The 21,865-nt window shown below is 39.4% G+C and overlaps 1 protein-coding gene and 1 long non-coding RNA gene across 9 annotated transcripts in view; one reads left to right on the top strand and one right to left on the bottom strand.

The window, feature by feature from the left end:
• Specc1 (sperm antigen with calponin homology and coiled-coil domains 1) overlaps positions 1–21,865 on the top strand; it is a 272,253-nt gene that overhangs the window by 90,621 nt on the left and 159,767 nt on the right. The window contains exon 1 of one of the 8 annotated variants that reach the window (XM_021720556.3): positions 19,174–19,393. The exons of the other annotated variants lie outside the window; for them this stretch is intronic. Within the exon in view, the coding sequence (XP_021576231.2) occupies positions 19,354–19,393 (40 nt within the window). The 5' untranslated portion in view covers positions 19,174–19,353. Of the gene's footprint in view, positions 1–19,173; positions 19,394–21,865 lie in introns of those variants that run through there. 8 annotated transcript variants of the gene reach the window in all.
• On the bottom strand, positions 18,444–19,811 carry LOC144376186 (uncharacterized). Its single transcript, XR_013436381.1, has 2 exons — positions 19,637–19,811; positions 18,444–18,955 (listed from the first exon to the last, which is right to left on the bottom strand). It is a non-coding gene; the product is annotated as an uncharacterized LOC144376186 (long non-coding RNA).

Below are 21,865 nucleotides of genomic sequence, written 5' to 3'. Positions count from 1 at the left end.
TGTTGATGGACCTTTATTTTATTTGCTTATTTATTTGTGGTGCTGGAAATCGAACGAAGTGCCTCACATGTACGAGGTAAGTGCTCTACCTCTGAGCTACAACTCCAGCCCCGCCCCCCCCAGTGGTAACCTTTTGCAAACTGATAGTACCATCCCACAGCCAGGACATTCGCTTTGATACAGTGAAGTTATAAGCATTTTCACCATCACAAAAATTCCTCATGTTCCCCATTTGGAGCCATACCCACCTCCTTTCTTCCATAGACTTTTAACTTTTGGCCATAAGATTTGTATTCCATTTCTGTAATTTTGTTATTTCAAAAATATTTTATAGGCCTAGCAGTGGAACTAGGAGAGTGCTTGCCTAGCATGCACAAGGCCCTGGGTTCAGGTCCCAACACTGATTTTCATATATTTATCTTGCATCTTGCAACTTTGTTAAACTCACAGCATTTGTGGATTATTTTACATTCCTTATGATTTTTAACATAAACAATAATATCATCTACAAATAGAGGCAATTTTGTTCTTCATTTATGATCTATATGCTTTTTATTTCCTTTTCTTGCCTTATTACACTGGCACCTGTTGAATGAATGAATGTTGAATGGATATCCTTGCCTTGTTCCTGGTCTTAAGGAAAAAGCATTTTGTCTTTATACATTATCTTGGTGTTGGAGTTTTTTTGTAGATGCTCTTAATTAAGTTGATGAATTTCCTTATATTCCAGTTTTTCTCAGATTTTTCCTCTATTTCAGTTTTTATTAAGAGGATGGGATTTTGTTGACTGTTTTTTTCAAATTGATAGATATGATTATGTGATTTTTCTTTTTTTTAACCTGTCCATGTGGTCGATTACATTGATTGACTTTTTTCAGTTCTTGAACTTGCCTTACACTCCCATTTAGTCATGGTGTATGATTTTTTTTTAACATTGCTGAATTCTATTATTAGTATTTTGTAAAGATTTTTCCACCTATATTCCTGAGAGCCTGTAATTTGCATGTTTTGTACTGTTTCTGTTTGGATTTGATATCAGGATAATACTACTTCATAAAGTAAATTGAGAAGTATCTTCAGCTCTTCTATTTTCTGGAAAAAAATTTACATAGGGTTGGTATTAATTCTTCATTATGTATTTGGTAGAATTCTCTAGTGAAAACATTTGTGCCTGTAGTTTTTTGGTTTTTGGGGGGGAGCAGGAGGCAGAGAGTAGGAGATTTTTTTTTTTTAAAGAGAGAGAGAATTTTTTAATATTTATTTTTCAGTTTTCAGTGGACACAACATCTTTATTTTATTTGTATGTGGTGCTGAGGATCGAATCCAGTGCTCTGTGCATGCCAGGCAAGCGCACTACCACTTGAGCCACATCTCCAGCCCAAGAGTAGTAGATTTTTTTAAATTACAAATTCACATTCTCCCTAAGAGTTATACTGCTGTTCATATTACCTATTTCATATTGAGTGAGTTGTGTTTTTCAAACAATCCATTTTTTCTGGGTTATACAGTTTTTATTTATTTTTTTGAGACTTCAGAATCTGTAGTGATATACTTCATTTCCTTCCTGATATTCATAATCTGTATTTTCTTTTCTTCTTTTTCTTTTTCTTTCTTAGTCTTGCTAAACGTTTGTTCATCGATTTTATAGATCTTTGTAAAACCCAGCACTATATCATTAATTTTCTCTATTTTTTCTGCTTTCAATTTCATTGATTTCTGCTCATTTTAAATATTTCCTTATCTATAAAAACAAAGTTAATTTTATACATAAACATCTAGAGTAGCACCTGAAAGAAATATTTTTATGAAACATAATTACTTTCTCCTCCTTAGACTATCTTCCTTAACAGAATCTTCCCTTAGAACACATGGCAGTTTTTAAAATTCCCAATACTACCAAAAAAGCAAAACAAAAACCTGCACTACATATGACTTATAGTATGTTTAGATTTATATATATACAAATTTGAGAGTAATAAGAATTGTTTAGTTTTGTGAAATTTTCCTCAGTCGCCCTTCCAACTATTGCAGATAGTGCAGGAATTCATTCCAGAACCACCCGTTGGGATGAGAAGAAAAGAAAGAAAACAGATAATGAATACTTGGCACCTCTGGCTCAGTAGAAGACTCTATCATATTCATTGTGTCTAAAACCAGTTTAACAAATTAAGTGGTTTGTGTTATCTCTTAGGAAGCCCTTTCCTGGTGTCCTACTTTGCTTTCCAAAAATCAGCCTCCATTTACAGTGTGGACAGCAGTACAACCCCATGAACCTCCACAGCTTCCCTCTTGTGTCAAGGACAAAGAAAGGAGATGTGAAGTGTTTCCCTGGTGCCCGGATGGTGTTATTCATAACAATAAATGGTTACAAGTTTCTCTCTGTATACACATATACAACATATTATATGTGTAAATTTATAGATTGTAAATACTCACATAGAATATTTACATGCCATATGATATGTATATAAATTTATACAAAAACTATATTCATTATCATAAATATACAAAATACATATTAAATATATCATAAATACATATAAAATAAATAATAAAATATAATATACATATTATGAAGCCATATTTCCAAATTCATTTATCTGAACATCTCAGGGTTCTTTCTAGCTTTGCCCAGTCTGTGTTTATAACTGTCATCTTTGGGAATGAGAAACACAGCTCTCATTATACTCTATTTATGTATGTGCTCAATGCAGCCATTTTCACGAATCCTTCTCCCACCTGCCACCTCCACCCACCTCCAGCCATCCAGGCCCACTGCTGGTGTTTCTCCTTGCATTGTCCAGTACTCAGATCTCATGCTGGCCCCTCCCCTTGGGAAAGGGAGGGAAAGATTGGTTCAGGAACTTGTTTTTTTTTTTTCCCATCTTCATTTCTTCTTTCTTTGGAGTTAGGGATGAAACCCAGGGCCTCACATGTGCCAGGCAAACACTCTACCCCTAAGCTATACTCTGAGTCCAACTAGTAGCTCTCTTAATATCATACATTTCAAAGTCACTTATTTCAAGTTGTTTGCCTTGTTGAAAAGTTAGATCTCCTGCTTCCTTTGATGAGAAAGTTACTTCTCCTTATAGAATGTTGTAGTATCAAAGATCAAGAGAAGGCTTGGGTGATACTCTGGTGTGAATACAGGCCTGAACAGTCCCTCTGCCTCTACTGGCTTGCATGCATCTTCCCAGGACCTGGCATGTGGAAAGGGACATTCAACAGTCAAATGCAGGAGTTTAGAGGGCATTTCCAAAATCATTGTAAAGAAAAGCGAGAAATGGAATTGTCTATGTTTTTATGTATACCTTTTCTTGTCGGAAAGAATCTGAGAAGTATTCCAGAGATGCACGTCAGAATATAAAAATACAATAAATGAGGAAATGGGGCTGGGAAATAGAAAAATCGAAGACTAGAATTAATGCACATTTAGGAGAGTCATATGCACTGGGGTAGGTTGATTGTCTCTGAGTTTTTTAGAGTCAGAGGAAAGAGGGAAATGTGACTCATGAGAATGAAATGATAAGAATCCAGTTATTAGAAACATTAAAAACAACAAACTTCCTACGCATACCTGTCCAGTCATTGGCCATCTGTCACTGTGGACCTCTGGACTGCCCTGAGGCTGAATAACCTTCACTGTCCACACCTCACCTGACAGAGAACAAGGACTTTGGTTTACCTCCCCCAACTTCACCCTCTTTCAGCAAGAAACAGCTTAGCGATGTCATCGCCCATCTTTCCATAGAAATGGGATATAGAAATTGACAGTAGGGAAATGTAACCGTCGTCCACCTTATGCTTTGAATATAGCTCTTGCTGCTCTACCATTGCAAACAAACAAACAAAAAAGAACAAAAACAAAAATAATCCTCTCCTTTGGAAATCTGGAAAGGGTCCAAGTTTAAATATTATAAAGTCAACAGTCATTATGTGAAACAAATATAATATAGCTGAATAGTCCACTAGCACCCCAGAGGTTAATGTTTCCTCTATTATCACTCTTAAAACAATATATACACTTACTATTTACCACTGCAATGTTTAATAAATAAACACAGCATTACTGTTAGATTTAAGTGTCCTTAAACCAAGCGAGGCTTGTGGAAGGAAAGAGGATTAGTAAGGCCTGGGGGATGTGCTAGAGGAATATGGTGGAGTATGTGCTGGAGTACTGATGCTATAAGGGTAGAAGATGGATGGAGTAATGATACAGTAAGGGTGGGGCATATGCTTGGGTAATAATACATTAAGAATGAGGGTATGCTAGAGTAATAATATAATTAGGCTTGGAAGTGTGCTAGAATAGTAAAGACTGGTTGAAACTTCAGGGATGAAGGAAGATAGGTTATCAATGATAGATATTTATAGTAACAAAAATTAGTGTCTACTAACTGATATATATATATATATATATATATAGAGAGAGAGAGAGAGAGAGAGAGAGAGAGAGATGGTGCATTGTGAATATAAATACGGGGGTCATTGTAAAAACTCAGGTGCTAAATGACTATAGCATAGAAGATAGAGGACAAGGACATTTTCTATTGTGACTGCCCTTCCTGTTAGATCATCATGACTAAATTCCTTGAATGAAATCTCCTACTTCTTCTAAATGTATGCATTCATTTATTACTTTTTCTAAGGGAGTGACCATGATTTCTACTCCTTCCCTCGAGTGGATTTATGCTTAGAATAGTGTGACCTGCTGCCAGTATCCCACGTTTCATTAGAGAAGAGGAGAAAAGGGGAGAGAATTGTAGAATCCTACAGAAGAACAAGTTTTTATGTTCCAAAAGAAAGTTCTGCTTTTCTGGGTCTGTGTAATCATCACGTTGGGTGGAAGGGAAACTGGAGGTCTTTCCACTGAATTCATGGAATATTAAAGTTCCAGCCCTTGAACTCAGCCATGACCTTCTGAAATGTTCGAGTCCCTGAATGGAAAACATGACCAGATCTCTTATGCTGCTTTTCCTGGCTGCTGACACACAGTGGATTCTCAGTGTTGTGTTCTTTCTTCCTGAGAGTTTGTTTGGATTACTGAGCTTGCCACTGAATTGTCTTGGTTTGGGTATTGATTTCTACTTCAAAAATTAGTTTAATACTGTACAAAGTACCTTTCCTAAGCAAATTAGGAAAAGGATCAGAATAGACGTATGTATTGTTGATATCACACCTCTCTGCTGTGAAATCTGGCTGGGTTTTTCTAAAAAAACCTAGAGATATTTATCCTTATTTGATCATTTCCAAAAGACAAACCAGGGAGGGTGATTTTGTGTGGTGGGGATTGATTTTAGAACATTAAGCCAAGAAATTTATCATATATTAAACCAACACATATTTAACAGTTTATGTGGCTATTACTTTTGAAATCATGTGTGGGTTTGATGCCAGAGGAACAGAAAATACTCGTACAGTCAGGAAAGCAACAAGAAAACTTTTAGGAAAAGTTGGCCATGAGGGAGACCTAGAAGAAACTTGTCTGTCCTCTCTGTAAATCCTGGCTTGTGACCTTAAGCAACTTCATCCACCGCCACTTCATTCCTAGTCCGGGGAATAGCCGAATCTGTGGATTTTAAAATGAAATTCTGTGGGAGAAGACCTAGAGCAGAGTGCGGTTTACTCTTGGTGATTTTTCCTGACTAATCCATCTGGTTCCTGGGGTGGATTTTGCCCTTACCATTTTAAACTACCACAGCTCCTTCTCATTTTATAAATGTGTTAGTTTAGACCCTTTTCTGATAGGTTTCTGACAATCCCCTAATTCACCCAGGCCTACTTGTCTTATTTGGGGTTTTAATACATTGTTTTATTTGGGGTTTTAATACATTTGCTTATAAGCACATCAAGGACAACCTGGATGTTTACACTGGTTTCTTGAGGAACCTTCACCATGTTTATTCATCAGTCAGAATCTATTACACATGGGTGTCAGAATTTAATGCTTAGAACCTTTTAGCCTCCTTGGAGAAGCATCACGTGTGACTTTGAATAAGCTGCTCAGCTTCCTGAGCCTGTTACTTTATCCGGAAGACGGGGTTAATCCTATCTGTCACAGACAGTCGTGACAATTAAATGAAATGATATATACTGTTGGCTCCCACATCTATGGGTTCCACATCTGTTTCCAACCAACCTCAAATCAAAAATATTTGGGAAAAAAAATGTATCTGGGCTCAATGGTAGAGCATTTGCCTAGCATGTGTGAAGCCCTGGGTTTGATCCTCAGCACCACATAAAAACAAATGAATAAAATAAAGGTATCGTGTCCATCGACATGTAAAAATATTTGTTTTAAATTGTGTCTGTATTGAACATGTATAGACTCTTATTTTCATTTCGTGATTTCCTAAAAACTATAGTATAATAACTGTGCAACAGCATTTACAAGTAATCTGGAGATGACTTAAAATATATACGAAGACGTGCCTAGATTATATGGAAATTCTACACCATTTAAACAAGAGACTTGGGCATCTGAGGATTTGGGTATCAGCCAGGGGTCCTGGAAGCCATCTCCCTCAGTTAACAAGGGATGACAGTATAAGACTCCAAGAATGGAAACTGAAAGGGTCTTTTTTATAAAATGTGATTTTCCCCTAAAACCGTCTTCCTTAATAGAATCCCCTAGTTAGGAACTGTGGCAAAAAAAAAAAAAAATTAAAATTAAAACATTCACCTGCCTTAGACTTTAGAGCATCTTGCCTAGACTCTTATTCAAGTTTCATTTTCTTTTTTTCTTAAAACTTTTAATATCTACTATTTTGGGCTTTTTTTTTTGTTTGTTTGTTTTTGTTTTTTTGTTCACAGCAAAATTGAGAGGAAGGTTCTTTCCCTCTCCTTCCCGATTATCAGCATCCCCCATTAGGAATGGCACATTTATTACTTTATCCAGAAGATGAAATTAATCATATCAGACAGTTGTGACACTGATACATCAATATCACTCAAAGTCCATAGTTCACATTAGGGTTCTCTCTTAGTGTTATGCATTTCATGTGTTTGGACAAATACGGAGTAACATGTGTCCATCATTGCAGTATCATACAGAATAGTTTCACTGCCTAGTTCACCCCTTCCTCCCCTAACTCCTGGCAATTACTGATCTTTTTACTATCTCTAAAGTTTTACCTTTTCCATAATGTCATATGATTGAAATCATATGGCATACAGCTTATGAAGATTGGCTTCTTTCACTTAGTAATATGGACTTAGTATTATTCCATATCTTCCCATGGCTTAATAGCTTTTTAGGGCTGAATAATATTCCATTGTCTGGTAGTGCCACAGTTTATTCATTCACCAATGAAGGACATCTTCCTTGCTTCCAAGTTTTGGCAACTGTGAATAAAGCTGCTCTGAACATCTCTGAAGCTTTGCTTTCTGGGGATGACATTTTTTTTTTCTTCCCAAACTACCATCATTTATACTTTATCAAGCAAAATTAAACTTTTACTTCTCATTTGTAAGAAGTAAAATTAGGGCCAGGTTTTGACTTAATATCTTGTAGAATGTTCTAGTAGCTGTGGAATTTCAGAGATAAGCATACTGGAAATGAGTAGATCCACATTATTGATAAAGAAAGTCTTCATTCTACACTGAACAAGTCCTTCATGGAGATATTATATATTGATAGGATTAGAAGATCTTCATCAAAGTCCTTTCCAACCCCAAAAGTGTTGCCTTTAAGGTTGAAGACCTTTTATTAGGTATTTTGTCTTATGTCCTCTCAAGTAGGAATCACTAGTCCAAGCCCTGGAGTTACAAGATAGACAGGTTCCTGATAACTCCTAAACCTGCATCTCTGGTCCCAGTTTGCCCCTTGTACTATAAAACACTTCTCCAACTATTTGCCAAAAATATATCAAGGTTGTTCAGCATATGCATTCATTCATCCCACAAATATGTAGTATTTACTATGCTCTAGGCATCTTTCTGGGTGGTAGGGATGCAGCAATTAAAACAATTTCATTTCTTTTCTTTTTCTTTCTTTTTTCTTTTTGTAGATGGACAGAGTGCCTTTATTTGTTTATTTTTATGTGGTGCCGAGGATCTAACCCAGTGCCTAACACATGCTAGGCAAGCACTCTGCCACTAAGCTACAGCCCCAGCCCAAGGCCTTTTCTTAAATTAAGTTAAATTAGGGAATCCTAAAGAAAAAATAAACATATATATTTCATTTTATTTTCACATAAAACATTCAAGTGTGCATCCATTCACTGATCTCTAGTTATAGGCTAAAGCATTTTCTTAGATTAGGCCTGTAGGTTGGAGTTCCTTAACATCTTTTCACACTGGTATTACATAATCTGTAACTTCCAGTTTTAGGCTAATTTTTTTTTCTTTTTTCTTTTTTTTTTTTTGTAACAGGAATTGAAACTGGGGCCCCTTAATCACTAAGCTACATTCCCAACCACTTTTACTTTTTTTTTAAATTTTGAGATGAGCTCTCACTAGGTTGCTTATAGTCTCATTAAATTGCTGAGTCTGACTTTGAACCTGCAATCCTCCTGCCTCAGTCTCCAAAACTGCTGGGAGGCTCATGGTGGTACAAGTGTGCACCACCACTCCTGGCTTTGAGTTTGTCTTTTTTTAAAACATGTGCAAGAATAAAGGTTCTTGAGAAGATTGCATGCAGAATCTTTTCATATGATAGTATATATTCTCTTAGTCTTTTGCAGTTGCTGTCCCCACTTTTAGGGACTCACCTTCATGGAGGCTTTTCAAAACATTCAATGTGGATTTTGAAGAAACAATCTTCCCACCACCACCACTCATATTTCATTGGTTTTGTGATAATTTAGGTAAATACAACACAAATAGCATAAACAGATTTGGGGACATATACACCGGGCTCAGAACATAAACAACCCAATGCTGGGGAGCAGAAGGGCACAGGGATCTTGGAGAGGAACCTACTAGCCAAAAGAATTCATCTTGCCATGGATATCAGACAGTATGCCTTACAACAGGGGCTGCATTGGCTATGTTGGAGAATTAGTTATCTGTAAAATGTTAAGTAGATGGTGTATAAGAGAGAACTCCTGTGTTACCAGAACATCTTCCTGCCATGACTCTCATCAGACTATTTCTCCACTCCATGACCTTCAGGCATGCCTCACTAGGTAAGGCAACCTCTTGCCTTGATTCATGTGACCCCTTTGCAGCCTTATCTCCTTTCCCTGTTGGTGCCTGGATCGTGACTTTTTCACAATCAAACCTTTGTTCAACCTGGTGAACAAAGACACGGGCCATGGCCCCACCCTTATTTGTGCAGAATGTGCACGTCTATGCCAAGTGCCTCCCTCCCTGCTGCCCCCTGCCCCCTCTTACCACTGCAGACATTGACGGAAATGTGCGGGGACCAAGCTTATAAGTAGCACCTCTTCAAAAGGCCTTTCTGGAACAACTCACAACAGGATATGCTTTCTTGCTTTTAAAATCTTCCGTAGCATTGCGTGTGTATTTCTGTTAAGATGTTTTTACTATGTCCCAATTTGTCCTGCTTCTTCTTTTTTCCCTAATAATCCTTGGTGTCTTTGAATGGAGCCCAGTTCAGTAAGCAAGCAACTCCAGGGCGTGAGTGAAGCTTTTCTCCCTTATCTTTCCCCCCTTATTTCCTCTTCTTCCAAGCCTGTGTCATTCTGGCTTTTATTCCCAGCAGGCAAGGCACTCTCAGCTTCAGTCATGCTAATTGATTCCAAGAGAGGACAAGGCTCATTTTAGTTCAGAAATAACACAGAGTCTTGAAAATTCTTGCACTTACCTCCCTTGATTTTCTTTCTTTTTTTTTTTAATCAGCTTTATTGAAGCATAATTGACATACCATAAACCTCACCCATTTAAAATGTGCCATCCAACGGCTGTTAATAAATTGGCCGAGTTAGAACCATCACTGTAAATGAGTTTTAAAATATTGGTTACCTCAAAAATCTCTCTCCTTCCCTTTCCAGTCACATACTGTTTCTACCACCAGCTCCAGGCAACCACTAATCTGCTATTTATCCTTCTAGAGCTATCCTGGACTTTTCCTGCCTCTTTTTCATAATTGGAATGTTTTCTAGACCAATATGCATGCTATTTACCTAAGGAACTTTGTGTCTGATTCAATGACTTGGCTTTGTTATCTTCTCTTTTACTCTTTCTCCTCATGTTCAAGTTTCCCTTGGTTTTCTTTGTTGTGTGAACCAAGTCCTTGTTCAGCAAGTTGGCCTTTGGCTTATTGAGAAATTTGAGCTTTTTGTCCTCCCTTAGAATATGGAAAACTTGAATAGTATCATGTACAATAACAGATACTGAATATTATTTACTGTATAAAGGAATCTAATTCCCTCTAAGGCATGGAAAATCTTTTCTGTTATATTCAGTAGAATGAACATAAAACTACTTAATTATTATTTTTTGGTAATTAGTAATTTTCAACCTTTGGTAAGGAAAATGCCATTTTTATTAAAATGATTTATGCTTGATAGCTTAAAGAGTACAGAACAAAGTGATGTCATAAAAAGAAAAGTATAATATAATCCATTATTTCCATGTCTGAGTACATATCCAAAATAGTTGAATGCAGAGACTATAAAAGAGATGTGTACATCCACGTTTATAAGAGTATAGTTTGCAATAATCAAAAGGTGGAAGCCATCCAGATGTCCATTCATAGATGGACAGATGCTATGCAGCCTTAAAAAGGAGGAAATTATGACACGTGCTACAACATCGACAACCTTGAAGACATTATGCTGAGTACAATAAGCCAGTCACAAGAGGATAAACACTGTATGATCTCACTCTTATGAGGTTACCTAGAGCTGTAAAATCCTTAGATGTAGAAAGTCGACCAGTGATTGTGAGGAGCTAGGAGAAGAGGGAGTAAGGAGTTGTTGTTTAATGGGTACAGATTTTTGCTTTGCAAGATGAAAATTCTGGAAATGAATACCTAACAATGTGAATGCACTTCATGTCACTGAAAGAAACACTTAAAAATGATGAAGATGGTAACATTCATGTGTGTTTTACCATGAGTTAAAAAAATTAAAGAGATGAATAGGGGGAAAAAAAAAGTACAAAGAAGAAAGTTAAATAAAACTTATCCTAAACATCCCCTCTTAGAAGCAACTGGTGTTAAACTATGGTAATTATCTTTCCAAACATCTCTGTCCGTGGTGATATCACTATTCACAACAAAAATTAGTGTCCTTTGGGGTCCGGGGAGGCAGTCCTGGATCTTGTGGGAATCCAGGTCAGACATGGGTGTCCCCTAGAGGAGGTCAGTAGCAGGGCAGGATGTGATTACAGAGGCACAGAAACTGGGACACTGTGTGGATGTTGGGCTTGAGCCTGTGGAGGAGACCCAGGGTCTACCGCAGGGTAATGTGGGATCAGAGGCAATGTGGGACCTCCTTGTGCAGTGTAGGGGTGGACGGCTGGGCTGCCGCCACTGAGCTTCTTAAGGGAGTTTGGAAGACTAGTGAATGTGAAGAACACATGCTGTAAGTTCATGGAGAAAAAGCAACGTACTCCTGGCAGAAATAATTGGGGAAGCTTTGCAGTGAGAATGAAGGTCAAGTTATAATAGTAAATGATTAGAGCCGTGAAAATACACTGTGTATTGTTAATGTGACCCCATTTTTAACCCCAGAAATATAATTTAGGAAAATATGGGATGCACCAAATACATAGATAGGAATTCAACTCTGCTTTTTGTTCACATATAGTGTGAAGTACTTCAAAACATCGAAGGCCAGTAACATTTATTATTATTATTATTATTATTTGTACCAGATTCGGAGACAAGGCAGTAGGTTGATAATAATCTTCTCAAGGGATGGCCTGAACAGGGTCACTTAATGAGTCTGTGACTGATATAAGTATGGGAGATTTTCTGGGTATGATTTTGTTGTTGTTGTTGTTGTTGTTGTTTTTAAGAGAGAGTGAGAGAGAGGGGGGACAGAGAGAGAGAGAGAATTTTAATATTTATTTATTTTTTCTTAGTTCTCAGCGGACACAACATCTTTGTTGGTATGTGGTGCTGAGGATCGAACCTGGGCCGCACGCATGCCAGGCGAGCGCGCTACCGCTTGAGCCACATCCCCAGCCCTGTTGTTTTTAATTAACTTTTTGATGTTCTGAATCGAACCCAGAGCCTTGTACATGGTTTTACAGTGGTGATTATACCTGGGAAGAGTGGTGCACTCTTGTAATCCCATAGACTAGAGAGACTGAGGCAGGAGGATTACAAGTTTGAGGCCAGCCTAAGCACCATAAAAATGCCCTGTTTCAAAATAAAAAACTAAAGGGGCTGGGGATGCAGCTCAGTGGTAAAGTGCCCCTGGGCTTAACCCTTGGTACTGCCAAAAATAAATAAACAAAAAACACACTATCTTTGTAGTGCTGATTATATTGATCTTCTTTCCTTTAGACTGTAGGGCTGTCATTCATATTCAAGTTAAGAATACAAACTGAAAATGAAAATATGTTCTTTCTAATTTAAGAGAATTTTCAAGAGTTTTCTCCTTAAGGATATTCCACAGTTTATAGTTACTTATATTGCAAGATACTATTTGTTTTCTCTGACTCCTGAAATATTGGCTTCTCTTTGAAGATTCTGTGCCCAGCTTCTGCTGGAGACAAAATGGGGTAGTGCAGAAAGAACAAGTCCTTTGGAGGCAGTCGGCCTGAATTAAATTCCAGTTCCCCACATTTAATCTGCATGACCTTGGGCAAGATAGCTTAATCTCTCTGGATCTCAGTTCTTTACTTGTAAGAAGAGAAAAAGAGTAGCTACTAGGTCAGATCATACCCGATTCAGCTGGACTTCAACACTGGGCAAGTGTACTACTGTTGTAAAACAAAACAAGAGGTGGTGGAGTACTTGCTGAGCATGCACAAGGTCCTGGTTCCATTTACAGCACTGCAATAAAGAAAAGAAAACTAGGTGATCAGAAGGTTGTTCAATTTGGGGACTCAGTAATGCCATTGGGGATCCAGGTTCTTTCCATCTTTCAGGTCTATCATCCCAAGTTATGTTGGCCTGGTATTCTGAGTAGTTCTCTGCTATAGTTCTGGCCATCTTGAGTCCAGTGCAAGAACACTTCTCTTCCAATGGGTCTCCTTAAGAATGGGAGAACTTTTCCCAACCCACCCGCCCGCAAACCTCCCCTCCTGTGTTGTTGGCCAGAAGTAGGCCCCACAGCATGCCCAGTCTAGTCACTAACAAGCAGAATGGAATCACTGTGATTGACTCAGACTGTGAATTAAGAATCACTCCTGACCCTTCTATCAGGGTCAGAGCCCTGGAATTATTTGATAAGGAAAAGGTAGGGATGTCTCATAGATAGGTCATCCACAGAGTGTTAAACCTTTTTTATAGTGTTAATTAAAGCTCCAGGTTATTATTTGATTGTGATTTGTTTAAATTAATGGATTTTATTTTTTAGATTATAGGAAACTGAGTGGAAAGTATAAAAATTTTCCATATACCCCCCCTCGCCATTACCCTCAGTTTCCCCCAATTATGGGGGGGGTGGTAGAAATAAAAAGCAAATGTGGTAGAATGTTTACAATTGGTAGATGTAGATGATGGGCATATAATAGTGATCTTTGTCTTATAATTGTGACACTTATATATTAATTTGAAAATGTTCAAAATGAAAAACTGAACAATAAAGACTTTTGTACATTTTATTTTTTTTAAGAGAGAGAGAGAGAGAATTTTTAATATTTATTTTTTAGTTTTCAACAGACACAACATCTTTATTTGTATGTGGTGCTGAGGATTGAACCTGGGCCACACACATGCCAGGCAAGCTCGCTACCGCTTGAGCCACATCCCCAGCCCAACTTTTGTACATTTTAGATGAAATTTTATATTTTTTTTATAAATTATTCTTCTAGGACTCTCATATTTTCACATTTTCCCATTAAAGTAGTATTGAATTGGAATTTAGTCATAAGGAGTGAGATAGGGGTTTTGCTTAACTTTAGCTTTAAGTGCCACTTTATATTAAATTCTTTTAAACCTATATTTTAATTTCCATTTTATTGTAATCACATTACTATGTAATTTTTTGGCATTCTGAAATTCTAATAAAGTAGATTTCATCTTTATTCTTTCTTTTCCAAATTTTCTTGGATTTCCCAATGCCTTTATTCTTCCAGGTGAACCTAGTAATAAACACATCAAGTTCATGATTGATTTGAATTATGTTAAAGTTATAGATTAAATCTGGATAGACTTGATGTCTTTGTTTTCTCATTGTATAACAATTTCTGTAGATAGCAAAGGTTCCTTTAACAATTCAAATATTCATGTCAGTTTTTTTTTATTTGAGAAATTAATGTTTTCGCCATACTGTAAGGTAAATAAATATTAAAAGAATTACTTTATGTTAGGTATTAGGGAGGAAAAGAGGAATAAGACAGCATTGCTGCCACTCAGAGAGTTGATAGTCTCCTAAGAAGAATGATTCAAATGGTGTAGTTACATGGGGAAATACAAGCATTTGCAAAATGGAGAAGTATCAGAAAGGAGAAGGATCTTAATTCTGCCTGGGATGGGCAGGCTAATCAGAGGAGGTGATGCCTTAGTTTGCTTGGGCAGCCACAACCAAATACCATCGTCTGAGTGGCTTAAACAACACCTTATTTCTTAAAGTTCTAGAGGCTGAAGTCTGAGATCACAATGCAGATAGCATGGTCAGTTTATGGTGAAGGCTCTCTCTTTGGCTTTTACAAGGTTACCTTCTCACTGTATCCTCACTTTATCAGAGAGAAAGCAAGAAGAAGGGGGAGAGAGAGGGACACACACATACATCATCACACATCATACAGGAGACAGAACCCAGTGGTGCTTTATCACTGAGCTACATCCCATAGCCCTGCTTATTTTGAGACAAGGTCTTGCTAAGCTTCTGAGGCTGGCTGTAAACTTGAGATCCTCCTGCCTCAGTTTCCCTAGTAGCTGGGATTACAGGCCTGTGACACCATGCCTAAGGCTAGAGAGATCTTCTTTTAAGATCCTATCAGATTGTCCCACCCTGATGACCTCATTTAAACTTAATTATCTCTTAAACACCCTATCTCCAAATTCCATCAAATTGGAGGTTAGAGCTTCACTGATGAATTGGGAGGCGGAAGTAAGAGAGCACAATCCAATTCATAGAAGATGACTAGGCATTTGCCAGGCAGCCAAGTTATGAGATGGTAATCAAAACAGAGAGATAGGAGATATAAATGCACAGAGGCCTACGACAGTAGGTTGTATTTCGGGAACTACAACTGGCTTAATGTTGCTGGAATATAAAGTAGAAGGACATATAGCACTTTTGAAAGATGAGGCTAGAGTAATAGGTATGAAGATGGGGTCTAAGATTTTGAAGGACCTTGTTCACCATGCTTAAGAACCAGGGACTTTGTCTTAAAGGTAGAGGGGAGTCACAGGGAGCTTTTAAACTGAGGATTGATATGGTCAGAATTGTTATTTTTAAAAAGTTGGGAAGGAGAAGCAATTTGAACATAAGCAAAACTGGAAGCAGCAAGTGATCTGGGAAGCTAATTCAGTCACTCTTGTAAGAGATGAAGGCCCACATTAAAGCAGATGCAGCAAGAGATGAGAGAGGCAACATCTGAACCATGTTAAGGAAACACAGGATTATCCAGATATTTTTGATGTGACAGTTGAAAGAGCCATAGGCGTCCAGATTGGGCTGGTGTCTTACTTGTCCAGTGTTCATAAAGAGACATGTTAATGACTCAACACATTATAAATTAATAAAATGACTCATCAGTTTCCAAACTCTATGGTAAGTATGTAACTATTCTCTAAACTGAAGTTATATTGTTGTTAACAATGTTCACAAACTCAGGTTTTACCTATCATTCTGGAAACATTTGGGGAAGTCAGCCATCTTTTCTGGGCTGATTATTCACATTTTTTTAAAGGGAGGGGGTTGACATGATCTCATACACATTTCTGCCCTCCTTTTGTCCTGTGTCACATTGTCATTAGTCCATTTGCTTTTCTGTGTTTAGAGCTGTGTTAGGTTTGGTAGATTACAGAAAGAAAACTGCGACACTTTTGTCTCCAGTTAATTTTATTTGAGAAACCAATTTATGGTACTTTCACTAAAAAGAAATAATGTCTAACTAAGGACTGATTTATATGTGATGAATTCTACACATTTTTTCCATCCATTTGTTCATTTCTTCAGAGTTCCTGCTCTCATGAAGCTTATATTCCAGGGGAGGGTAAGCAATTAGTATACTCAGACTATATAGCAGCCCCCACACTCGGTTTTACGTTTTGCAATTTCAGTTATGATCAACTACAGTCTGAAAATATAGACTATCCCAGAAATATACAATTTGTAAGTTTTAAATTGTGTGCCATTGTAAGTATGACATCTCAGGCTGTCCCACTCTGAGAAGTGAATCATTCCTTTGTCCAGTGTATCAAACACTGTATACATTATCCCTTGTCATTACTCATTTAGTAGCCATCTTGGTTATCAGCTCTACTGTCACCATATCACAGTGTTTCTATTCAAGTAATCCTTATTATTTTTTTAAGAGAGAGAGAGAGAGAATTTTAATATTTATTTTTTAGTTTTCGGCGGACACAACATCTTTGTTTGTATGTGGTGCTGAGGATCGAACACGGGTCCCATGCATGCCAGGCGAGCGCGCTACCACTTCAGCCACATCCCCAGCCCCTTATTTACTTATTAATGATCCCGAAGCACAAGACCAGTGATGCTGGCGATATGGATGTGCAAAAGAGATGCCATAATGTGCTTCCTTTAAATAAAAATATTTTGCAACTTAGTAAGGATAGAAAAAAAATCATACGCTGAGTTTGCTAAGATCTAAAGTAAGTTATTGTAGTTAATCTCTTATGGTGCCTGAATTTGTAAGTTAAACTTTGTCATAGGCACATACACACAGGAAAACATACAGTACAGGTACAGTTCAGTACTATCTGTGATTTCAGGCATCCACAGGGAGTCTTGGAACATTTTCCCCATGGATAAGGGAAACCTACTGTACAAAATGGTGATAAGGGTCACAGAGATCAGAAAAGAAGAGGACAGGAGGGTCGAGGGTCTGTTTTACTTTTTAATGTGGTTTTATAAGAGAAGCTCCTAATAAGAAGAGGCCTTTGAGTAGAGACCTAGGAGGTGAGAGTGAATCATATGGTCAATTTAACATAGGTATCTCGATGGATGAGTGTTCCAGGGAGAGGGAATAGCAAGTACAAAGGCCTTTAGGTGGTAGCATGCTCAGCTAATTTGAAGAATAGCAAAGAGGCTGGAGCCGTAAAACCAGTGTGAGATGGGGAAGGTGAGTTCATTGAGGAGGAAAGGGGAAAATTATTCCGGGACTTGGAGGCGACTGATTTTTTACTTTTCCTTTACATGAGACAGAGGCACATCAGAACTATTGTAAATGGAGGCATGATATGATTTGAGCTAGGTTTTAGAACCATCACTCTATTCTAGTATGTGGAGAATAGACTATAGAGAAGCAGGGGATGAAGGGAGACTGGTTAGAAGGCAGTTGCAGTAATCCTGGCCGGAGATGACAGTGGCTTGGACAGTAAATGGCTTGGCAGTAAGTGGAGGAGGTAGGAAGTACTGAAACATAGTGGCATTTATGATATACACAATCTATACTAATAGGATTTGCTGATGAACTGGATGTGGCATGTGAGAGGCATTGAAGTCTATGGTCTGAGTCACTGGAAGAATGGAATTTCCTTTTATGGAAATGGAGAAGATATGAGGGGCATAGATCTATGGGAGAAAAGCAAGAGCTCAGTTTTGTTCTGGTTAAATTGGAGATGTTTATTTAGATGTCTAAGTGGAATCATCAAGAAGTGTCATTGAGAAAGCAGTTGGATAAATAAGTCTGAACTTCAGAAGAGGGGACCAGCCTGATGATACTTAGATGGTATTTAAAAGCTACAAGTTGGGCCAGGCATGGTGGCATATGCCTGTAATCCCAGCAACTTGGGAGGCTGAGGCAGGAGGACCACAAGGTCAAGGCCAGTCTCAGCAACTTAGTAAGACCCTCAGCAATTTAGCCAGGCCCTGTGTCAAAATTTAAAAAGTGAGGCTGGGACACAGTGGTTAAGCACCCCTGGGTTCAATCCCCCTATTAAAAAAAAAAAAGCCACAAATTGGGAAATAAAAGACCAAGAGAGTTGAGAAGTCAGGCGGCTGAGCTGTAAGGCACTCCAGAGTCTAGAGGTCATGTTCAACAAAGGGGATTGAGAAGAGGCCACCAGGGAGGTGGACCAAAAACTAGGAGAGTATAGCATCCTGAAAACCAAGTGAATACAGTTTTAAAATGCTGGGAGTGATTAGCAATGTTCTAAAATGTTGATAGGAAAAATGACTGAAAATGGACTGTAATGTTCAAAGATGCAGAAGACAGGACCAGCATTCCATTAATGATTTTTTTTTTACTTCTAAATATTGTCACTGCAGATTTAGTTAGTTCTAAGTGTTTTCATTGTAAGATGAGAGCTGCTCAGGGTAATTTGCATAAATCAATCATTTCCAACAGTGGCAGTATAGTATATAAATAGAAATATCTATGATCTGCATGCATTTTTATTACTAGTGATAGTATTCTTCTTGACTAGTGGGCATGTCTTTGTGAGGGTTATTTTCTTCTTCACCTCCTCAAGAGTTGTTTGTTCATCGATTCATTCATTCATTCATCCGGAAACATCTTTATTAAGCGTCTTTTCTGTGCCAACTCTAGGTTTTTCTGGTTCCGATAGATCTAATTTCACATGCGCGGTTCTTGGCCTTTTCTGTGGCTCTTGGCGTTAGCCTCTCCGCCGTGGGGTTTTTCCAGCCTACCTGGTCCAACTGCAGTTCTCGCTGTGGGCGGACGGAGGCCAGAAGTCGGTCAACCGGTGCGTCAGTCCCAAGACCGGGAGGGGACCCTGGGGACACCGGGGAAGCGATATGCAGATTAATGGGCGGGGCTATGTAGATGAGATGGGCGGGCCGCGCCCAGCGAGGCGCGTGGAGTCGAGGAAGGCCAGCCCTTTCTAGTCGGGCGGGAGGCAGATGAGGGGGGCGGGCCGCGTGGAACGAAGGAGGGCGGGCGCTATGTAGATGAGGGGGCGGGCGGTATGTAGATGAGGGGGCGGGCCCGCCCGCGGGCGCGACGAGCGGCTCAGCCGGCGGCCGCCGGGAACTGGAAGGCGCCCGGCCCTTTCTTTGACTGGAGCGGACCCGCGGACGCAGCTGCCTCTCCAGCCAGAGCCAGCGCGCTCTGCGGCACGGTGGACACCCTGTCCGAGGCCGGCCAGCCGGCAGCTACCCGAGTCAGCAGAGCATGGGCAACCACTCTGGGCGACCGGAGGATCCCGAACCAGGTCGGTGCGGTTTGGCTGGGGGTCGCGCCGCGCCCCCTCCCCTGCCGAGCGCCCTTCCCCCACCCGCCTCCCGGGCGGGCGGCGGCGGCGGCGGTGGCGCTACCCGCTGCGCGGAGTGGGGGCGAGTGTGGAAAGGTGAAGTTCCCGCGATGTGATTCTTGCCTTTGGAATGCGCTGATGGGGTGGTGAAATTACCTGTGCTGGTTCCGCGACCAGGAAATGCCACTCGCTATAAACACGTACCTGAAAGCCCCGGGGTCAGCCCGGACTCCCGAGAGTGGAGCGGGAAGGAGCGCCCAGGCCCGGCCCGAGAAGTGGGGTCGGGGGAGAAGTCTTGGTGAAGGCGTCACCGTGTGACCTCTCTGGCCCTTCTGGTCTCCTATGCGGTGTAGGCAGTTCTTGCAGACTTTCTGGGCCATGGGCGACGAAAAGTGTGACTTGGCAGTGGTTTTCTGGCTCCTTGGCCGTTTTTTTGCAGTGCATCATTTGCATATCACACACTTTTCTGGAGTCCCGGGGAAGGTGGCGACCCCGTCAGCTGATTTTGTTACTCATACTCAGACCCAGGGCTCGATTGTGACTGTGTCTTCCCCCAACATAATCTGTCCTTATTCTGGGATGCCAGAACTTGTCCAGTTTATCAAATTTTTATTTCCTTGGAAATGAAGTGAGTGAGCTTTTGTAGAGACAGCTGGGCTCTAGATTTCATCTTCTGGTCCTTCATCCTGGACTCCCGCACAGATTTTGATGCTGATAACCACGGGTTGCGTTTTTTAAAAAAATGAAACAGAACGTTTTTGTACTGACACATGAAGTCAGTGGATTTTATTTTAATCTCAAAAATTGGGAAAGAGAGAGTTGATCTAATGTTGGAGTCCTTTGGTGGCAGGTAGTCATAACTATTAAATCTTTTTTAAAGGAGTAATCTTTAATTTTTAATTTGAGCCAGGAAATTGAGGCTCTGAAGTGAACTGATTTGTCCAAATGATTTATCCCTTGAATTGGGAGCAGTGCTATGATTAAAAACTTGGTGTCTCAGCCTCAGTCATTTATGCCTCAGTCCTTGAACTGCTTGTTTTGACCATATTCCTGGGGCTGGGCAAAGGTGGGTGCCTCCCTGGTTCTGTGGCATGTTGAACTGGTACAATAGCCAGGACTGAAAACTTTAATAACTACACAGAAACACTGTCAAGAAAAATCTTAGGAGTGGGGTTACTGCGTAGATTACATAGAAGTCTAGTTACACAATAGTTGTCCAAACTTTTCTGTGCAGAATAACCAATATATACAAAAATAATAACAGTATATTGATTTTTCTGTGCAAAGAAGCCTGGGTAAGCCCTGTTGATAAGTTATTAGGTAAAGGATTTGTAACATTTTCAAAACATCTCTCACTAGTGCCCAAGAAATGTGAAAAAACCCTGTTTATTATTATTTCCTTTGAGTTAACATTGTAAAAAGATTGTCATTCTTGTTAATGCTTTCGAGTTTTTGGATCTTTGTGTTTCAATTTCTAAGTGACCTTACATTTTAAAGCACTCCTGATGAATAAGAAATCCAAGATATTTTTATGTTAATGACACTTTTGTGTTTGTAGTTTTCAGGGTTTATATAATTTCAGAATAGGAACTGAGTCTGATTCGTTGAAGTTAAAGACATTTGATTGGGAAATCTTGGTAAGGACTTTCAATGCTGGACATTTGACTGAAAGGATGAGTGTAATCTTAACTAGTCTCTTCTTATTGCTATGATGAAATGTATCAGTGAGATTCTGGAAAGTAGTGTTTTGTTAAAGATAAATGTATTTTCACTTTGCTTTACCATGGGGGCTGGAACAGGATTAGATGCCTCCCACTGGCAGTTATTGGTGCATTGGATTAGAATCTGTCCTTGGAGAGCAGTCAGTCACAATTTTAGGATTTTGTGGATCTGCAGGACCTCAGATGTTTGGGAGAGGAGGATCTTTTTAAAGGGTATGGCACACAACTCTAGTCCCAGCTACTTGGGAGGCTGAAGCAGGAGTTAGAAAACAGTCTGGGTGACATAGTGAGACCCCCATCTCAAAATAAATAAATAAAAGAATAAATGGGGGTAAAATTCTCCTTTCAGACTCCTTCAGCAGGATTCAGAGGGCTGGAGGGCACCATCTCTTCCAGGTCTTCTCTTCCTTGCCTACTTTGGGGTGTATCCAGGCAGGAGGCAGGTTTTTAACTGCTATTCATTTTCTAGCCCTTGGATTTGCTGTGGTGGCAAACAAAGTTCATCTTTGGTGGTATCTTCGACGTTCTGAATTAGGTCATTGTGACGCATTGTGTTATTGCAGGATGGGTAAGAAAAATTGATCAAGTGACTTGAAAGGATGTGTATCTAAGGGCAGCTAGAAACAGAACAGCATGCTAAAGACCACATCTCTTATTTCCTAGAAGGTCCCGGTTAACAACTCTTGTTTCCAACCAGGTTTTCAGTTCTTAT

This window comes from Ictidomys tridecemlineatus, chromosome 3 (assembly GCF_052094955.1).
Source record: "Ictidomys tridecemlineatus isolate mIctTri1 chromosome 3, mIctTri1.hap1, whole genome shotgun sequence".
In the NCBI taxonomy this organism is placed as follows: Eukaryota; Metazoa; Chordata; class Mammalia; order Rodentia; family Sciuridae; genus Ictidomys; species Ictidomys tridecemlineatus.
The sequence above is the reverse complement of the archived record's forward strand: the minus strand, read 5'-3'. Positions and strand labels throughout refer to the sequence as shown.